The following is an 18,964-nucleotide window of genomic DNA, read 5'->3' on the forward strand; positions in this document are numbered from 1 at the left end:
GAATTCTTTAGTGTTGACTTTTATACTTTGTTAGACATGTCCAATGTCACCCCAACAAGGTTCTTACCATTTAATTTATGTTGAATATTAAGTTTCAACTAGATGATCTTACCAGAAGCTTCTAAAGTTCTCTAAGCATCGATCTATTCGAATGTCTAGGGACTAGACTTATTCGAGAATTAAATCACTAGTAGAAAAAACCCCTATTGCACCCCCCTTGTTGCAGCGTACATGTATTAATACGCTTCAACAACCAATCGGTCAACGCGGGTCAAACCATTTAAAGGGTTGTTGCAGCGTACAATTTAATTGTTCCCTGCAAAAAAGTTTATTACAGTGTACATTTTAAAAGCCCCCTGCTATAACTTTTTGTTGCAGCGTACAATTTAAAAGCCCCCTGCAATAGCCGGGTAAAAAATTGCTCCCTAAGTGATTCAGAATACAAATTTTCATTTCTCGCGCTCAACTCCCTCTTCTTCCCTTACCTTTCCCTGCGTCGTCCCCTAAAAAAAAACCTAAGACGCATCTCAAAATTTCAGTTCTCGTTGTTCGCGTCCCGTTCTCCTCTCCTCACTTCGAACACTCTTTCTCTTCGTTCCTCTGCATCGCCGGCCACCACCTCCTTCATGTCGCCGCTGCTGGTGTGGTGGTTGCGATGGTTATTGCGATGGTTATTGCGTTGTTGTGGTTGATGGTGTTGTCCCGCCTCCGTGCTCGCCTTTCCTCTGTTTGTCGCCGCCAATAATGGTGGCCACCAACACAACATCATTTGCAATCCATCACTAATTGGTAAGTTGATTTCAATTTCTCCTTCAATTGATTTAATAAGTTCGTGATTTAAAATCCCAAAACCCTAACTAATCGATTTCAATTTTCTTTTCCCCATTGCTTGCGCCGCCCCTTCTGGTTGTTGGGTGCGACGGCGCTGTCGTCGCCGCCGCCTCCTTGTTCGTTGTTGTGAATGCTAATTATGGTCTTGCTCTCCCCTTCCCTCTCCTCCATTGTTGCTGCTCGTTTCTAGCCCAAGGTACGACACTCCATTCTTCTTCCTCTCTCTCCTGATACTAATTTAAAGAAGTTTTTGCTACCTATGTTAGTTGTTGTTAATTTTGAGTGCTTTTTAAGTTGACAAATTAGTTTATGAGTTTAATTGGAAAACTATTGCAATTCAGTTTTCATAATGATGCACAATTGATGGTTTTAATTTGAAATTTAAGCTTAAAGTGGTATTTCTGCTTCTGGCAGTTTCATTGTCTCCTTCCCAAACAATCCTCCTGATCCAAAAAAGGATAGTGCCGCAGTTCAGAAATTCTTTGCCAATATGGAAGTCGCATTCAGGGCGCATCCACTTTGGAGCTGTTGTTCAGAAGAGGAGCTTAAAAGTGCTGGTGAAGTGAGTTATTAAACTTTCCTCTTTGCTGTATTCATTCTTGATTCAATTATGCGTACATTATATTCTTTATATCTAACCTGGCTAACTTTCAGTTGCAGGGAGTGGAGACGTTTTTCACTGTAATTCGGGCTTGTTGCGGGGTCGGAATTATTGGGTTTACCTTATGGTTAATTTTCTTGATGCTAGGTCTTCAAAGAAACCTGCATTTTAGCATCGTCTTTCTAGAGAACGGCAAATTCATTGGCAATCGTCGTCGACTTCTCCGGTGAGGTATTCCCGTTTCTTAATCTCTCTCATTCCCTTTCTCCTCCCTCAACCCTCCCGCTGCTTCTGTTTTCTTCCCTTTTCTCAAATATTTTATATTATTTGCTTCAATCAAACGCTAATATTGAAATTTAATCTTGCGGTATATCAATTCTGCAATTTAATTTGTTTAACTTCATAAATTGAATCAAAAGTATGATAATCGCATGGAATCAATTTTACAATTTTGCTTGGTTTTTGTTCCATATTTTGCAAAAAAAGCCGCTGATTTAATTAGGACAGAGATGTCCAGATTCAATTCAATCAGAAAATTTGAAACATTAGGAATTTGGTAGCTATTTGGTGGGCGATTAGTTACCAATGATGACAGTAGGTTTATTTCGATCAAGAAATGGTCTGCAATGCGCGTAAGTAAAAGAAAACCCAAAATTAAGACTATTAGTCATGCTTTTCAAAGTTGATTGCTTAACTTTCTTAAGGAAAGAGATTGATATCAGGGTTATATTAAAGGTCATTATGGTTTTTCTTAGATGTATAGATTATAGTTATGGTGAATTTGCGATTATTGGTAATTGGAGTGGCATGTTGCAACTGTGTAGGTTGCATTTGTTTGGATAACTATTTTTGTCGGTTAATATCCTAGGGAGTAGAGACTAAAGAGCAATTTTTAATCTGGATTAAGGTGTAGTTGACTAACCTTTTTTATACTGCATGATTTAATTATGAGATCTTAATATCTTATAGAAGTATTATATTGGAGTGAATCAATTGAAAGGTTACAGTTTTTGAAAATCTGCTTTGCTGTTTGTTTGTATTGGTCGGATTCCACTTTCCAAGTACTTAATTTAAATAAGGTGTATAGTTTGTTCAATGTTTTATCGCTCAGCTTAATTTTACATTGTGCCTAATGTAATATTTAAAGGCACTTTATAGTAGTTGGATCATTCTCATACCCTACCCAGTATTAGACACTAAGTCTAAGTAGCGGTGCCAATTCCTCTCTTCATTTACAAAAGAACATAAATTATTCTAGTGCTATTTGATTATTGTTTCTGAACCAAGGGAGTTTGGTGTAGAATTATCAAACGTCAATCTAGACCACAGCCAAATGCTGACCTAAGGACGTTTATGGATTAAATCTGTATTTTTAAATTTATAATTTTGGTATGGATTCTTAATTGCCTTAATGACACTAAGGATCTATGATACTTGTGGAATCATCTTAAATAGTGTTGGAAATTTTATAAATTACCTTGATTCTTGCAAACATGTGGGTATCTTTCGGTGAGTGAGGCGAGATGGCATTGCTTGTTACCAATGTTGCAAGTCTTACATGTTGCCGAACTTCTGACCATCATTGATTGTCATGCAGCATCAACCTATGATGTTCCTTGATTGATTATCGTAATAGTCACATATATGTTCCTATCATTTGGTAGTTCTGTAACACTACTCTTTTCGTTTCTGCTAACAGGATCATGTGCCACTGATTACAGTTGATGCTGCTCTTCTGCTACACTTTCTCATATTCTTTTTAGCAGTCTGTCTTGTGCTATACAGTGCAGTAACAATGATGCTTGGAAAGCTGAAGGTAACATCATCATATTCACCTGCCAGAGTCTACTACTATTTTGGGGAGGTGGTTGGTCATATGTTAACTGTAAAAATACTTATGCAATTATTACATTTGAGGTCACGTCCTAATCTGGAAAGCTCTGCCCTAAGTTGATGTTATGTTTGTTTTTAGGTGAGAATTAGGACTAAAAGAGCAGATTCAAGAACTTCAAACTAAGATGGCAATAATAAGCAAGCTATTGTGTTATTAGCTTGCTTATTCTTGCCCCTGAAATGATGATTCATGATCCTAAGTCAATGCATGAATCCATTTTCAACTGCAATCTTCAATCACGATTGTTACTACTAGATCACAACTGCTATCATAACCAATGAACCCAACATATAGTCCCTTTATTTTTTGTTTGCAGTGAATTATGCAGGGTATATTATATAGAAAATGGGGAGGCAACATTTACTTTGATTCCTTGCTAGCATGTTTGAACTATAGTTTGGGCCTTCGTGGTAATTTTTTATTTTTTTTTAGAATTTGGAGTGGTGATTGCAAAAGTACATATCAATCCACCCGTGGTGAGTTTGCAATTTCAGTGTCCATTGTTGGATACAAGTGGTTACATTACATCTTACTGTGCCTTATCCGTAAGATGAATGAAAATATGCTTGGTGCCGGGTAAAGTCTACCTGATCGCCTGGAAACAGTTGTAATGGTTCATATGGTCCCTTTCATTAGCGAAATTCCAGTTTTTCAGAAGATTTCCCTTATTGAAACGAATTATCTGCTTCTCCTGTGTGAGGATATTTACCTGGATAATATTTTTGGTATGCAGTTTTCTTTACTCAGCCCTGTTGCTGACTGATCTGCTCCTACTGACTGATCTTCTGCTACACTGCTGCTGCACTAGTGCAATGTTGCTGCTGATTGATCTGTTGTTACGCTGTTGCTGCTGCACTAGTGCAATGTTGCTGCTGCTGGATTATTGTTGTTGCTGCTGCTTGATTTATGTTGTTGATGTAGCTTGATTATTGTTGTTGCTGATGCTTGATTATTGTTGTTGCTGCTGCTTGATTATTGTTTTTTTTGTTTCTGGTTGCTGCACTTGTGTGAATGTTCTAACCGCCACATTTTGTATGTTTTACTTGATTCAGGAACTCCCTAGGTACCATGAATAATAACCAAAATTTGTTGGGCATGAATCAGAATGTGGCAGTGATCGAGTTATTACTCCCGCAACAGGTCACGAATCATAAGGTATTAGTACGATTACAGGAGTACTACATAAAACAATTATTTTTTACTTTCTTCGTTCCTAAATAGAGATGGCATTTCTTATTAGTCTATCCCAAAATAAGAAGCCACCTTACATTTAGACTTCAGCATATCACCCTTTAACAATACCTTTAACTAAGAGTTCTAACGAAAAACCATATGTAGGTCATATTTAGGCTAAAGTGACATTTTCGCTCCCAACTATGAACTAAAGAACCTAAGGACTCATTTTAAACTTACTAAATGTTTTATATGCTTATTTTTAACTTTCGAGGACTCATTCCAATCCATTTATGCACATTTAAGGCTCATTGTGTCGTTATAGGTCATATTTAGGCTAAAATGACATTTTCGCTCCCAACTTTGAACTTAAGAACCTAATGACTCATTTTAAACTTATTATATGATAAATATGCTTAGTTTTAAGTTTCTAAGACTTATTCTAATCTACTTATACCCATTTAATGCTTGTTTGATAGTTATAGGTCATATTTAGGCTAAAATGAGGCATTTTCGCTCCTAACTTTAAAATAAAGAACCTAAGCACTCATTTTAAACTTAATACATGTTTAATATGCATAATTTTAACGATCTAAGACTCGTTCCAATCTATTTATGCACCTATAGGCTCATTGGGTCGTTATAGGTCATATTTAGGCTAAAATGACATTTTCGCTCCCAACTTTGAACTAAAGAACCTAAGGACTCATTTTAGACTATTAGGACATTGTCATTAGTTTCTTGAATGTTAAAATGTGATATTTAATTTGTATTTAATCTAATGTTTAATTTAAATTTCTGTTTTTGTAAAGGTCTACACTCCGAGGATTGCGCCTTATGCGAGGAATTTGATGTGGTTTGTGAGCAATGGGCTAAGTTTTTTACCAACAAGTATTTATTATTGGCTTTAGCGCGCTTGATCGAGTTGGTTTAGTTGTTATAGAATAAATTTTATATTAAAATGTATGTTTATGTTGAAATTGGAACATATATTTAAATGTAATATGTGCACTTTGGTTTTGGGATATATAGTATACAAAACTCTAGTTGTTGTTTTTATATTTGTTATACAGGTTGCGTTATTCTATTATTGTTTTGACAGGTTTCTATATTTGGTGCAAGGCACTCTAGGTATCCCTAAACAAAATTAGAATTTTCCCGCCAAAAGTGCTTTTTTGCAGCGTACATATATGTTGTACGCTGCAACAAGGGAAAAAAATTTCGCAAAAATTCAGACTTGTTGCAGCGTACAAATAAATGTACGCTGCAAAAAATTGAGTAATTCAGACTTGTTGCAGCGTACAAATAAATGTACGCTGCAAAAAGTTGAGTCTTTTGCAGCGTACATATATATGTACGCTGCAACAAGTCCAAAATTTTGCCAATTTTTTGGCACTTGTTGCAGCGTACATCTAAAAGCCCGCTGCAACAAATCACTTTTTGCAGCGAACATTGTACGCTGCAACAAGTTCAGACTTGTTGCAGGCCCCCCAGTTGCAGCATACGATGTACGCTGCAACAGGGGTCTAAAAGCCCGCTGCAATAAGGGTTTTTTCTACTAGTGAATGGACAAAGATATTAGGTTGTTAACCATTGGTAAAGCTGAGCGTATTAGACTCAATGCTTTATGATCTCAAAACTACAGTGTATTTTGAATTCACAAGCACCAATTGGTTTGCCATTCGATTTTGACGTTCGAAAACAACCATAAAAGTCGCTATAAGAAACGTACATTTTAAATTGCTCACTTTCTCTCATTTCCGTGAATCTTTCTTGGATTCACTACCAATCGAGGAAATTTACTGTTACCTTTCTAAAAGGATTTACTGCAGTGCAAGATATTTAATTATAAACAATAATTAAGACATACATTGAAGCATGAAAAGTCTAAACATTTATCATGAGTAATAACTTGAAAATTAAAGCAATCATGCAATTTTAACAAGTTATTAGCATTTTATTCGAATTTATTGTTCCGACAGGTGTGAATAAAATGATTCCAAGATCCTAAAATCATTGAAGAATTAAGCACAGTTTGTCGACTTAATCCTAAAACATCTTAGGTAAGCAAAAGCCTTTTGCTAATAGTCTAGAAACTATTCTTGGTTGATAGGTACGTCTAAGAACTTATTAGGTAAACCTATCGATTTTGCCACGACCAAAAGGACTCCTTACTTATATCGTTGAGTTTCACCAAAACTAACATGTACTCACAATTATTTGTGTACCTTTCCCCTTTAGGACCAATAAGTAACACCTCGCTGAGCGAAAACTATTACTAGATTGATGTAAAGGATATCCAAGCAAGTGTATATTTTGGCATGGCACCTTTTAACTCAATTTTTAAGTTTGGAACTGAAGGCTCTTACTATGTTGGTTAGATTTTAAGTGAACTAAAATCCTTAATCATGCAACATAATCAAGCTATTGATCTCATGCATTTTAAGACATATTTAAAAGCAATAAATAACTTAAAACATGCATAAGATAAATGTGATCTAGTATGGCCCGACTTCATCTTGAAGCTTTAACTTCAAAGTCCGTCTTGAAAATCTCCGTGGGAGGTACCATTTTCTTCAAATAGGATAAGCTATAATTAAAACTAATTACAACTATTTGATGGTACGCAGACCATATTTGAATTGAAAAACAACTTTGGTACTTTAGACCAATTACATTCAAATTAATGGTACGCAGACCATATTTTCTATCCTATTTGGGCCATACTAGTCACTTCATAACCTGCAAAACAGTACATATACTATATATACCATTCACCCATTCATTATCATGAATGGCCCACATAGCTGGTTAGTAAAACACATTATGCATCACGTAAACATTTGCAGCAATTAATCAAGGACACCAATAATCTACCAATTATTCAGTCCTTATTAATTCTAATCAAGTTGTTTTAACCTTAAGGATTTGTAGACCTAATCAAGAGTTTATGACTAAAAGCGCTCCCACTTAAACCAATAAATTCATATGCTTTACTAATTTTAAACATAAAAATGTATTTCAAGTCTAACCGGAAACATACAAATTTAATTAAAATTTAAAGCCCATATAAATTTATAATTGAATCCAAAAAATTTTAATTTGATTTCAGTCGAATTTTAAATTAATTCATGATTTTAATTTTAGTAAAATAATTAGAATAAATAAAATTTATTATAATTACAATATTCAAAATTAAAATCCAAGAAAATAATTTAAATTATTAATTTTAAAATTAATTAAAATTACGTGAACTGAAAATTTCAAATTAAACATTCAAAAACGATCTAATCGTAACGCAAACACCCTACGCATCGCATGCCCATGGGCCACACGCACACAGCCATCGCTGGCCATGTGCGCGCAGCCCATGCGCTCGTCGCATAGCTGCTGCATCTTCCCATCGCAAGCCATCGCACAAGTGGTGCTCGCTGCGCGCGCGCCAGCGCTTGACGCACGCGAGCCATCGCTCGCTGTGCGCGCTCGCCAGCGCTTGCTGCGCGCGCTCCAGCGCTTGATGCACGCGAGCCATCGCTCTCTGTGCGCGATCAACGCTGGGCGCAGCGCTCGTGGCACGCGAGCTTGCGCTCGCTGCGCGCGAGGCTGCGCGCGCTTGCGCGAGGCAGTGCGCGTTGTGGCGCAGCTCGCTTGCTGCCCACACGCGACTGCCATGCCTTGCCTTCGCCCATGCCCATTCATCCATAGCTCGTGGCCCACGACACAAGGCAGGGCTGCTGCCTTGTGCTCGTGCACCATGCCCCTGCTCATTGCATTCGTGCCGCACGGGCGACGAGCTCCCTTGCTCGTCGTCGCATGCCCGCACTATACAACACCCCTTAAGGGTAACACGAAGCGTCCATTGCTTTGTGCGTGCAAGTTATATGAACGAATCGCATAAAAATTTAAAATTTATATTTAAAATTAATGACAAATTAATAAATAATATTAATTTCATAATTTTAGGGCGAAAAATCGAAAATTTATTATTCAATTGATTTCCGATTATCATGGATTCAAGCCTAGGTCATAAAAATTTAAAATTTATCTTAAATTTACAATTTTTATGGTGGTTTTTAATCATAGGTTTCTAATTAAATTATAATTAATTATGAAAATCAAATTAATTCTAAATTATTCTAATTTTCAACAAATTAATCATAATTACAAATTAGATTTCATAATTAACAAGGCTAGGCATTCAAACTTGTTAAACATATACAGTAGGTCAATCAAAAATTCAAGATTTATCAACAAGAATCGCAAATATTTAATTTAACATCTTAAATTTACGAAATTTTGCATTCGAAAAACTAAAACCTTCGAAAAGTCATAGTTAGGCTTCGAATTTGAGAATTCTGGGTTCGGCAGAAAAATAATTATTTTTGTCAAAATTTTAGAATGCCTTTTACATGCGGAATTGACACAAAAATCACTCGATTTGGATGAGTAACGAAGAAACTGCCGAAAAACTGTGTACGTATAATTAAATAAACGCAATTTGCAATTAATTAACAATTACGAAAATTAATCACCCCTTTTAATTCTTGCAAATTTGTAATATTTAACCATGTTCATGCAATTTAGATTATGAAAATAATAAGAGGCTCGTGATACCACTGTTAGGTTATGATACATATGACAATTCATAAATCATGCGGAAAAACCATTTAGCCAGGAATACATATTATTTACACATAATCATATAGCATAGTTTAGATGCATACTCTTTGTTGCGTGCCTTCCCTAGCTGCGCCCGAACCGAACAAGAACAAGTCTTTAGGACTCCAAGTGTCGTCCCTCCGTAGATAGTCCACAGCACGTCCGGATCCGCCTTAAGATTGACCAACTAGAATCGCCCTTAAGGTACTAAAGATTTTCGGCACTCTTAGGTAAGAAATGTGTCTGAATTTTCTCTCAAAAACTCACTTTGAATACTTGAATAATCTCTGAAAATATGTGACCCTAGGCACCTATTTATAGAGTTATGGAAAGGGTTTTGGAATCCTATTAGGATACTAATTTATTTAATTATAACCCTACTAGGACTCTAATTAAATAATCATTATCTAATAGTTTTAGGATTTAATCACACTTCGAATCCTGATTGCTTCAGGATTCCCGCACAAGCATTGCACGAGCACCGTACACCCGCGCAAGCCTTGCGGCTCACGCTAGGCGCACAGCGCTCGGCCCACTGCTGTGCTCCCGCGCGCGCGCCCAAGGCCTTGGCTGGGCCTGGCCTTGCGCTGGGCCTGGTCGAGGCTTGGCGTGCGCTGGTGCGCGTTGGCTCGCTGGGCGACGGCCTGGCTTCGTGCTGGGCCTTCGTCTAGAGGGCCTCGTCCGATGCTAATTCGTACGATACGCTTCCGATTAAATTCCCGATTCCGGAATTCATTTCCGATACGAACAATATTTAATATTTCCGATTCCGGAATCAATTTCCGTTTCGAACAAATATTTAATATTTCCGTTTCCGGAATTATTTTCCGATTCCGATAATATTTCCGATTCTGACAATATTTCTGTTTCCGGCAATATTTCCGATTCTGGCAATATTTCCATTTCCGATAATATTTTCCGATACGTACCATGTTTCCGTTTCCGGCAACATCTACGACTTGGATAATATTTATAATTCCAATACGATCCATATTTCCGTTTCCGGCAATATCATCGTTTCCGGAGTATTCATTTCTTGCCTGTGACGATCTCAGCTCCCACTGAAACCAAGATCCGTCGATTCCGAATATCCATAGATGCAGTATTTAATGCCATTAAATACTTGATCCGTTTACGTACTATTTGTGTGACCCTACGGGTTCAGTCAAGAGTAAGCTGTGGATTAATATCATTAATTACACTTGAACTGAAGCGGCCTCTAGCTAGGCATTCAGCTCACTTGATCTCACTGAATTATTAACTTGTTAATTAATACTGAACCGCATTTATTAGACTTAACATAGAATGCATACTTGGACCAAGGGCATTATTTCCTTCAGTTAATTACAACAATATTTTAATAAGGTAGTTTTTGACAAAAACGAGATTTTATAAGGTACTCCTTCCGTTCCAAAATGTTTGTTACGTATTCCTTTTAGGTTGTTTCAAAATGTTTGTTACATGGGGGGAATCTTTCCTTTTATAAACTTATTATAATATTATTTTTTGTGCCAACTTTTAATTTTAATTGGTCCAATTTTTTCAACTCATTAAATTTCTTTACAATTTCCCAAGTATGTTAAGTTAGCAATCTTTGTGCTTTTCCATTATTGGTTCATTTTGATAAATAAAACAATCTTATTGGTTGTTGTAATTATTAGTGGATTGGGGTTTTACTTGGTTTATTTTTTTAAAAAAAACCAAAAGAATCTTTATTATACGTTAATAAACGTGCAAAAGTCCAAACTTAACAAACATTTTGGAACGGAGGGAGTAGTTTTTAACAAATTTGCCTTCTTTTTACTTTATCCCTCCCAATTTTGAAATTTTATTATTATTTAGCTTCTATTTTTAATCAATTATTTTTGGGGCTCCCATTTGTAACGAAAACTTTTGTGTAAGACCGCCTTACCGGAAAGACCACTTTAATTGCTTAACTATTAGTTCTACTGCTTAACTAATTAATTTTAGTGCTTAACTAATTAGTTTCATTGCTTAACTAATTAGTTCCAGTGTTTAACTAATTGATTTTAGTGCTTAACTTATATGACACCAAGGTAGTCTTTTGTGTAAGACCGCCTTATATAAAAGTTTGTACATTTGTAATTTCTGCAGAAATTCTGTACAAAGATTACCGCTATGATAGAAAATTTAGTGTCACAACTTAAACTCAAGATGGATTTGTATGTGTTTCTCTTTTTTGGAATTTTCATGTGTTCTGGAAAATGGAAATGTTGGTTATTTGCATATTATTGCAATTTTCTGGGTGTTATTTTTGTTGTTTGAAAAATTGAATGTCATTTCTGGACATTGCTACATCTACCCACTGGGTAGATAACCCACTACTAATAGAACATTAAAAAACAATTAATAAAGCTGATGTGGATTCCATTACCACACTCTCTATTAGTGGTGGGTAGTTTACCCGGTGGGTAGATAGAGTTTTTTCCGTCATTTCTTGAAGTTTTTAATTCAATTATTAACATAGGTCATAACTCATATGATTGGGAACATTGACTTTTCTTACAATCCTAACACTTATAAAGCCTTGAACTTCTATTACTATTCACCCAATAGTGTACTTACCATTTTGCCCCCATTCCGTGCCTTAATTTTATTTTTGTCTTAATCTTATCAATAGTGTGTGGACAATTATAACCTTGGCCATATAGCTACCATGTGTCAATGTATCTCTTTTTTTTCTTTTTTCTTTTTTTCTTCTATTTTGCCTTTTTCTTTCTTCCTTTTGTTGGGAACCAATACCCCCATTCTACCAAATTTATCGCGTCACTCTTTCTATACTAGCTTTCCTCCGCCTTCTTCTCGTCTCTCATATCAATGTTGCTTGTGGAATACTACAACATTAATGACATAAATATTTTGAACGTATGTATGATTTCATACTATTAATTACATGCAAATCGAACTTTAGCATTATTTTTCTAGCATAATTTGTAAATGTTAATCTTTAACATAACATTTTTGCAAACTAAATTTGTATACCTTGGGGGATCGTGCGCGCTAGCGCACGGTCCAACAACTAGTTTATACAAATATTCAGCTTAGTGGGAAATTTTCAATCTTTGGACTCTCGTGGAGAATCTCGTGGCATTCCTTTAACAGCATACTTATTTTTAGCCCTAAACTCTTGTCCTTGTCATTCAAATTGTGGAATTGCCTTGTCAGTTTCCATTTGATCCAACTTAAATTCACTTCCCCTTCGGTAATGTCTGCTGCATTGTTGAATTATGTATGGAATCAAGAGTTTTATTATGCTCGAGGTAGCCGGTAGTGTCTCTATCTAGATTAGGGTAGAAGTTGAACTCCTTCTTCTTCTGACCCCCCTTTATTTAGTGTCTATGTTATTGTCATGGTGTTGATCGTGCTGTTCTTTCTAGACAAATTACGTTTCCTATTTTTTCCCTCGAGTTTGGAATAGTTGCCTAATATGTGCCCAAGAAGCGTTCTTTCTAAAGTTTATGGTATAGTATGTGTCTTTGATTTGTATACTTCAGAAAAAAATTTCAACTCTGAATTGTGATAATGATGTCTTCTTCACCTGAAGGCCCTTACTTCAAGTGCCCTGCAAAAGGAAAGTCATTCAATTGGTGACGTGGCTGCACAATTCAAATACAAGAATGCAGTTCTTGATGTCAAAGTTGATACATAGTCCAGTGTAGGTTCTTCTGCAAATGCCTTTTTTCATTTGTGAATAGGACAAGGTATAAAGCAAAAAAATATATATAGGCGCGGTTTCAACTCTTTTCTTAGCAGATAGCTACAACCCTTACTTTGACTGATCTTATGCCATCTCTTAAGTCAATTGCTTCAGTTAAGCTGCCTGACTACAACTCAGCAAAGGTACATTATTGGCTTAATCACGTCATTTCATCAATTAAATTTTCCTGCAAATGCATAGAAAGAAACTCAGGAATCATCCATGCTTCACCAATATGCCCTTTCTTACTATTAAAGGATACCTTTAGTTAGAAATTCATTCTTGTGTGATTGCCTTCTAAAACTGTAATGCCTATGCCTATATTAATCAAATCAAGCAAACAAAATTTATCAACTCTTGTTGTGGCCCTTGTATGGCATTGTAGTTCATCTCATTCTAGGGTTTATGCCACAGGTAGGGGGGAGGGGTGATGAATCATGATGTGAAAGGAACTTGACTATGAACAACAAACTTCATGGTTGGAGGCATGAGACTATGAGTGGTCTATCCACAGTTACTTTGTTAATCTCTTTTATTTTGTTGTTTCAGCATAAATTATTTAGAAAGAAAAGCAATGATGTTCATATGTCTGGATTCTCTCAAAGGACTCGAAGATCTTATTTAACTATGCAAGTTTACATGATGAGAATGAGACTCTTATATGCAAACACAACTTTTAATGGATTTAACTGAGATATATCCAGTTTATGCATGCTTGTAAAAATAGAGTTTTTAGCTTGTTAGAAACTGAGGACTTCTTAGTATGCAATTTTTCAGAGACTTAGTAATTAGACAATCTAATAAGATGTGTTGATTATGGTAAACTAAAGGAAAATGAGTATGTGTTTCTGGTGTGATTTTTATAATCTATTGCAGACACATTGTATTTCTCACCCCATCATCCGGAGATCTTTCTTATAAGGGGCTATCATATTCCTTCGTTTTTTTTGTTAGACTAAGAAGTTGTTTATCTTTGCTGAAAATTCTAGATATGCCTTCATTGTTATTTCATATATACGAAGTATATAGTTTCAGTTAATAATATTATGAGGCTTTAAAGCTTTTTAAAATGAACCGATTATGGTACTTGAGTTTTTTATATGCTTCCAGCTTTGTATTGTTGGAAAGTCTTCTCACATGCTTGTCTAAGTCTATTTTTAACATACCTAAAGTGCTTGTGATAATTTTGTTCTCATGGCAGCTTGAGCTTCAGTACTTCCATGAACATGCAGCACTCAATTCATCTATTTCCTTCAACAAGTCCCTTATTTTTTATGTTTCAGCCACCTGTGGCACTCCAAGCACTGTAATTGGTGTGGAGGCAGGTTATGATACTTCTATTTCCGATTTTACAAAGTACAATGTTGGCATTAGTATGACTAAACCCGATTCCTGTACATCTGTTATCTTGTAAGTCTCTTTGCTTGTACTACTGTATACGGTTCACATGTGATATTGCTGCTAAAATTTTCTGAAACATAAAGATGGATTTATGAATATGTTACAGCTTGTTGAAAAGAATATTATAGAACAAAATTAGAAAAATGAACAAGTATTGAAATGCTCAAGGATTTAATCATCCCAACAGGCTTAATTGAACTTATCTTATGGTAGAGTTGTTTCTTTCAAAACATTTGATCTTTGCATAATGACTTTTTAAATTAATATCACGTCTCAATCTCCCCTTCCCTTTTTGGAATAGGGGTCATCATTCAATATCCAACTAAACTGGCTTTTTTTTCTTTTTTTCTTTTTCTAATCCTGTCATAGAGTCCAGAGCTGAAAAGGGTGACCTAGTTAGAGCGTCGTATGTACAGTACCTTGATCAAGGGAGAACCACTTCAGTAGTGGAGTTTACAAACAGATTTTCTGAAGATGGAAATACTTAAACTGTTGGAGGATCATATGCTGTTGATGATTTAACCTTAATCAAGCTGAAGCATAATAACCAGGGGAATTTTGGAGCACTTCTGCAAAACGAGTTTAAACCCAAGTCAGTACTGACAGTGGCAGCTGAGTTTGATTACAATTCTATTGACACACATCCAAAACTCGGCATATCACTTGCACTAAAACCATGAGTAGCATCTGATAATCAGCTGGTCTATTTGATGTACATGTATGCATCTTCTGTACTTTGTGATTTGCAACATAATCTTCCTAAAAGAGCACTCATTTTGTATTGCTTTGAACAACTTGGTCTCTTGTTTCAAGTCACATGTTGAATATGTGTTATCTTTCATGCTTTCTGTGTTTCGCCACTTGAAACTCTGGGTTTGAACATGGTGCGCCATTTCGTAAGAAGATCTTTGATATCAACATTCATTCTTGTTCCTTTACCTCCCCAGACTAGCATGTGAGAAAGGTCTTCCATTGATGAGCCATCTACTTCATGCATGATTTTGAATCCCATTCTACTATAGAACCTTACCAGCTGCACAAAGATATAAATGAAATTAGTTTTGCTCAAATACTGTCAAAAACACAATAGGGTCACCTTTATTTTATCACTAATAGTATGGATTTTTGTATGAAATTGAAGGAAGGCTTCATATGAACCTTGTAAAAGACTAAATAATATGGTGTGCTGTTGAATTTGCTACATTATTTGTGGGTTTTTTTTTACTGGTATATGAAGAACAGAATTTGACAATAAAGAAGGGAAAGAGAAAAAAAAAACCTTAGAATGGTAGAGATCAGTATCATTGATAGCAAGCAACTGAGCAGAGTTGCAAGCAGAATCAAAACCATGTCTAACAGCAACAGCACCAAGGAATAATCCAACCCCAAAAATTGATCTCTGCATACTCAAACTCTCTTTACTCAATTTGATGGAATCCAAGTGCAGAATTTTGCCATCAAACCAGAACCTTATCACTCCTTCTACTCTTCCTAGCTCTCTGTTTGTCTCCAAGTTTTTTGCTGTAATTCTGAAAAAGGGTCCCACTTTTTGCGGTTCGCGGGCGTGGGGTGGGTTTTGTGGGCCGGGTTATTCTTTTTGGTAAAAAGATGTTTTAATTAATTTTGTATCTCTCTCACTCTCTAAACACTGTTCTTATATTTTCTAGGCAAATATTCTAGTCTCAATCCGAGGCTTGTGAGTGCACACAATCCTTGGTGTTGTGTTAACCCTGGAGGGAAACCACAAGTGTTCTACTGCATCGGAGGTAGCGCGGAATTGTCTTTTAGAGAAGTGGTCCGGCCACGGCGCGATAATTGGTTCAGTTCTTATATACGCATTATCCAGCTAAGTCGTTACAATTCATTATTTAGCTAACAACATGTTCTTTGGAAGGAACATCTAGCAACTCGAATTCAGACTTAAATGGGGGAAAGCCTCTTCTTTTTTTTATTATTTTTCAAGAATTTATTCAAAATTTATTTTCCAAGAGACATTTTTGGGTTGATAAATTTTCTATACTACATATTAAATAGCACACCCTTAATCCTTATCACTGTTAAAATTTATTGGTACTTGCACATTCATTGTTCAAATTTACATGAGAAAATTACATAGACCAACTATAACAAACTTTTTTTTTCTTTCCATTCCTTGTACCTACATATTACATACACAGACTATAAACAAAAAAAGACAGATAATGTTCAAGAATTCTGATTGAATTACATATACAGATGTTTTTTACAGATAGATCACAAAATATCAAGTATTTTGATCCTCTTTGTGAAAAGCAGATCAATAGGAAGATATTTGCCTTGTTCTGGTAATGACTTGCGCCTTATCTTTCTACTTTGGCTCACAACCTGGTCTTTTTTAATATACCTGACAAAAATTAGATAACTTCATAAATAAACACTGCTTGATTTACATTCTTATGACTTTCTTCAAACGGGGTAAATCAACAGTATAGGACATAAAACTAAATGCGAAGGGAGATAATGGTTATGCTAATATGCAATGTGAAAGTACTTATACTATTCTCCTGTTGCACTATTACCTTAGGCACAACACTCATACTTGAGATTTCTTGTATTTTCCAAGATCAGTGGTCAGTCGAGCATTAACAGAAAAATGGGGAAAAAAAATCGAAAGGACATAAAAAGTGGTGTATTTACCTTTGCTTCGAGCAATGATTCATTGAGCTGCTACTTCCTGCAATCTTTCAGCAAGATGAAAATCAAAATGTTCTTGTCTTTCATCAAAAAATTCAAGAGGCATCTCTATTCCACATATAGAACACTTGTAACCATCCACCCACCGAAACTGATCTTGCCGACTAGAGGAAGAGGCATCAGTATCAACTCTAGCATTGGTACATGCTGTCACTTCATCAGGGTTTTTGTTACTGCAACAATATTCTGTCGCCAAAAATTGCGTGCAAAAGGTTTGTGTTCTTTAGAGGTATGCTCAACCCCTGCACTTTCCTTGAGAGAATAAAAAACAACAAAGGCAATAAACAGTTAAACTTTCTAGGACAGTGAAAGTAGGCACCTACTTTTTCACTCAGTGATTCTAACAATGAATTTAAGGATTAAAACAGAGAAGAAAAATATATTGAATATTATTGAGAGGCATATTGTTTTTTTCTACATCAGAAGTATTTTCGTTCAAACTGCAGTTGTTATGACAGAAATCTGAGAATTGGTCCCTGTTGAAGACATCTTCGTGATAGGATCAGACGAGCCAACTTTATCTTCAATAAACTGAGAAACTCGAAGGCCTGTTAGAAAACAACAGACAAACAAAGACATCAAATATTAACAACTACTCCGTAAAACTTACTCAAGTCACGTACAAACATGATTGACGAAGAGAGCTTTTTAACTTTTTAAGTATAACTGTATAAGGAATAAATTTCAGACATCTTATTAATGATCTAGTGTGATCCTATCAGAATTCCTTCCCAGAGTTTCTTAGGCCAGTTGAAAGTAAGTCTACCCTAAACGAGCTTATAAACGAACGTGAGCGAGCTGTTCGCGAACCGAAACGAGCCAACCACCAAGTTGTTCGAGCTAGTATCATTTATTAAACGAGCTTCAAAATTTTGTTCAGACTCGTTTATTTATTAATGAACAAGCTTAGACCGAGCTTGTACACAAGTTGTTCACGGACGTATCAACTAATTGACATCCCTACTTCCACCAATAAAGTTACAAGTGACAATCATAATTGAGTGTGTGGTACCAATGATGTCTTGGCCTAGTGGTTAAGATTGAGGGTCTGTGTACAATAGGTCTCAGGTTCAAATCCCCTCACCCCCATTTGTAATTTATATTGCCCTTGTGGCTCATTGGAATCTAAAAAAAAAAAAAAATTGAGTCTGTGGAAGGATTCATCGAATAGTGAATACACTTTTGACTTCAAATCTTTACTTGTAAAAACGCATATTTATCTGTCTACAAAGTAACAGGACACTTCAAAAAACTTCCATAAAATCTGAAAAACAAACTAAACTCCTTTATTAACTATAAGTCTCAGTGATGCAGGAAGTTCTGCTTTCAGCAGTTTCTTAGCATGTGACAGTATATCCTCACTTGAACATATACACTTCTGCAAAGCCACGGCTCTAGTTCGAACCTGAAATATCCGAAATTAAGTCAGTCAAGAGCTCAAAGTTAAAATGAGAATGTAACACTAGCTAAGATAAGTTTAAGTTGAACCAAAAAAAAAAAGGGCACCATTCTATTTATCACATGATCACACCAAAGTCCCAAACATGGTTCATCATCTCGGATGTGGTCACAATTGTGGTAACGGTCACAGAACCACTTCCGCGGGTAATGCAGATGGTTTGAAGCTGTTGCAAGTTTGCAACCTAATACCTAGATGTGAGTAAGCTCAAAAACCTTTACGCTGTGGTGATGCGGTTAAAGTAGAATACTATGTTTTCAAAAGACAAGAATGATTAATCTTTGACATCAGAAAGCTTCAGTAGAACATAGAAAACTATCCAAGACTTTTTCTAGCACATGTGCAATACACCCTTCTAAATCCCCTTCTAAATCTTTCACATCTGTCTGGTACATATATGCATGTGAGCACATGCAATTATGCAAATGTGCATCAGCATGACACTCATGCAAGTCTGAAGTTGGGGAGGGATCAAGGATAAAGTATGCAGACCTC

At 35.9% G+C, this 18,964-nt stretch overlaps 1 protein-coding gene and 2 long non-coding RNA genes across 5 annotated transcripts; 2 read left to right on the top strand and 1 right to left on the bottom strand.

The window, feature by feature from the left end:
• The first annotated feature begins 414 nt into the window (after positions 1-414).
• Positions 415-5,526, top strand: LOC130460878 (uncharacterized). Of its 3 annotated transcripts, none has more exons than XR_008921070.1 (6): positions 415-1,027; positions 1,246-1,393; positions 1,492-1,658; positions 3,218-3,248; positions 4,379-4,481; positions 5,312-5,526. It is a non-coding gene; the product is annotated as an uncharacterized lncRNA (long non-coding RNA). The 3 variants fall into 3 exon arrangements; XR_008921068.1 differs by having other exon boundaries at positions 907-1,027; positions 1,486-1,658; XR_008921069.1 differs by lacking the exons at positions 415-1,027; positions 1,246-1,393; positions 1,492-1,658 and having other exon boundaries at positions 3,140-3,248; positions 4,060-4,481.
• Positions 5,527-12,267: 6,741 nt separating this feature from the next.
• LOC110797224 (mitochondrial outer membrane protein porin 2-like) lies at positions 12,268-15,111 on the top strand. The gene is made up of 3 exons (XM_056829040.1): positions 12,268-13,019; positions 14,078-14,286; positions 14,647-15,111. Exons 1-3 carry the CDS (start codon positions 12,963-12,965, stop codon positions 14,657-14,659), a joined length of 279 nt encoding a protein of 92 aa, XP_056685018.1. The 5' UTR covers positions 12,268-12,962; the 3' UTR covers positions 14,660-15,111.
• A 1,268-nt stretch (positions 15,112-16,379) lies between these two features.
• LOC130461223 (uncharacterized) lies at positions 16,380-18,668 on the bottom strand. The gene is made up of 3 exons (XR_008921628.1): positions 18,517-18,668; positions 16,954-18,415; positions 16,380-16,660 (listed from the first exon to the last, which is right to left on the bottom strand). It is a non-coding gene; the product is annotated as an uncharacterized lncRNA (long non-coding RNA).
• Positions 18,669-18,964: the final 296 nt, after the last annotated feature.

Source organism: Spinacia oleracea, chromosome 5 (genome assembly GCF_020520425.1).
Source record: "Spinacia oleracea cultivar Varoflay chromosome 5, BTI_SOV_V1, whole genome shotgun sequence".
Taxonomy (NCBI): domain Eukaryota; kingdom Viridiplantae; phylum Streptophyta; class Magnoliopsida; order Caryophyllales; family Amaranthaceae; genus Spinacia; species Spinacia oleracea.

What these genes read in the sequence shown, in the direction of transcription:
- LOC110797224 (XM_056829040.1), top strand. Translation starts at nt 12,963, where the DNA reads ATGCCATCTCTTAAGTCAATTGCTTCAGTTAAGCTGCCTGACTACAAC. An exon ending in CTGACTACAACTCAGCAAAG is followed by an intron (nt 13,020 to 14,077) that starts GTACATTATTGG and finishes TTCTCATGGCAG; the next exon opens with CTTGAGCTTCAGTACTTCCA.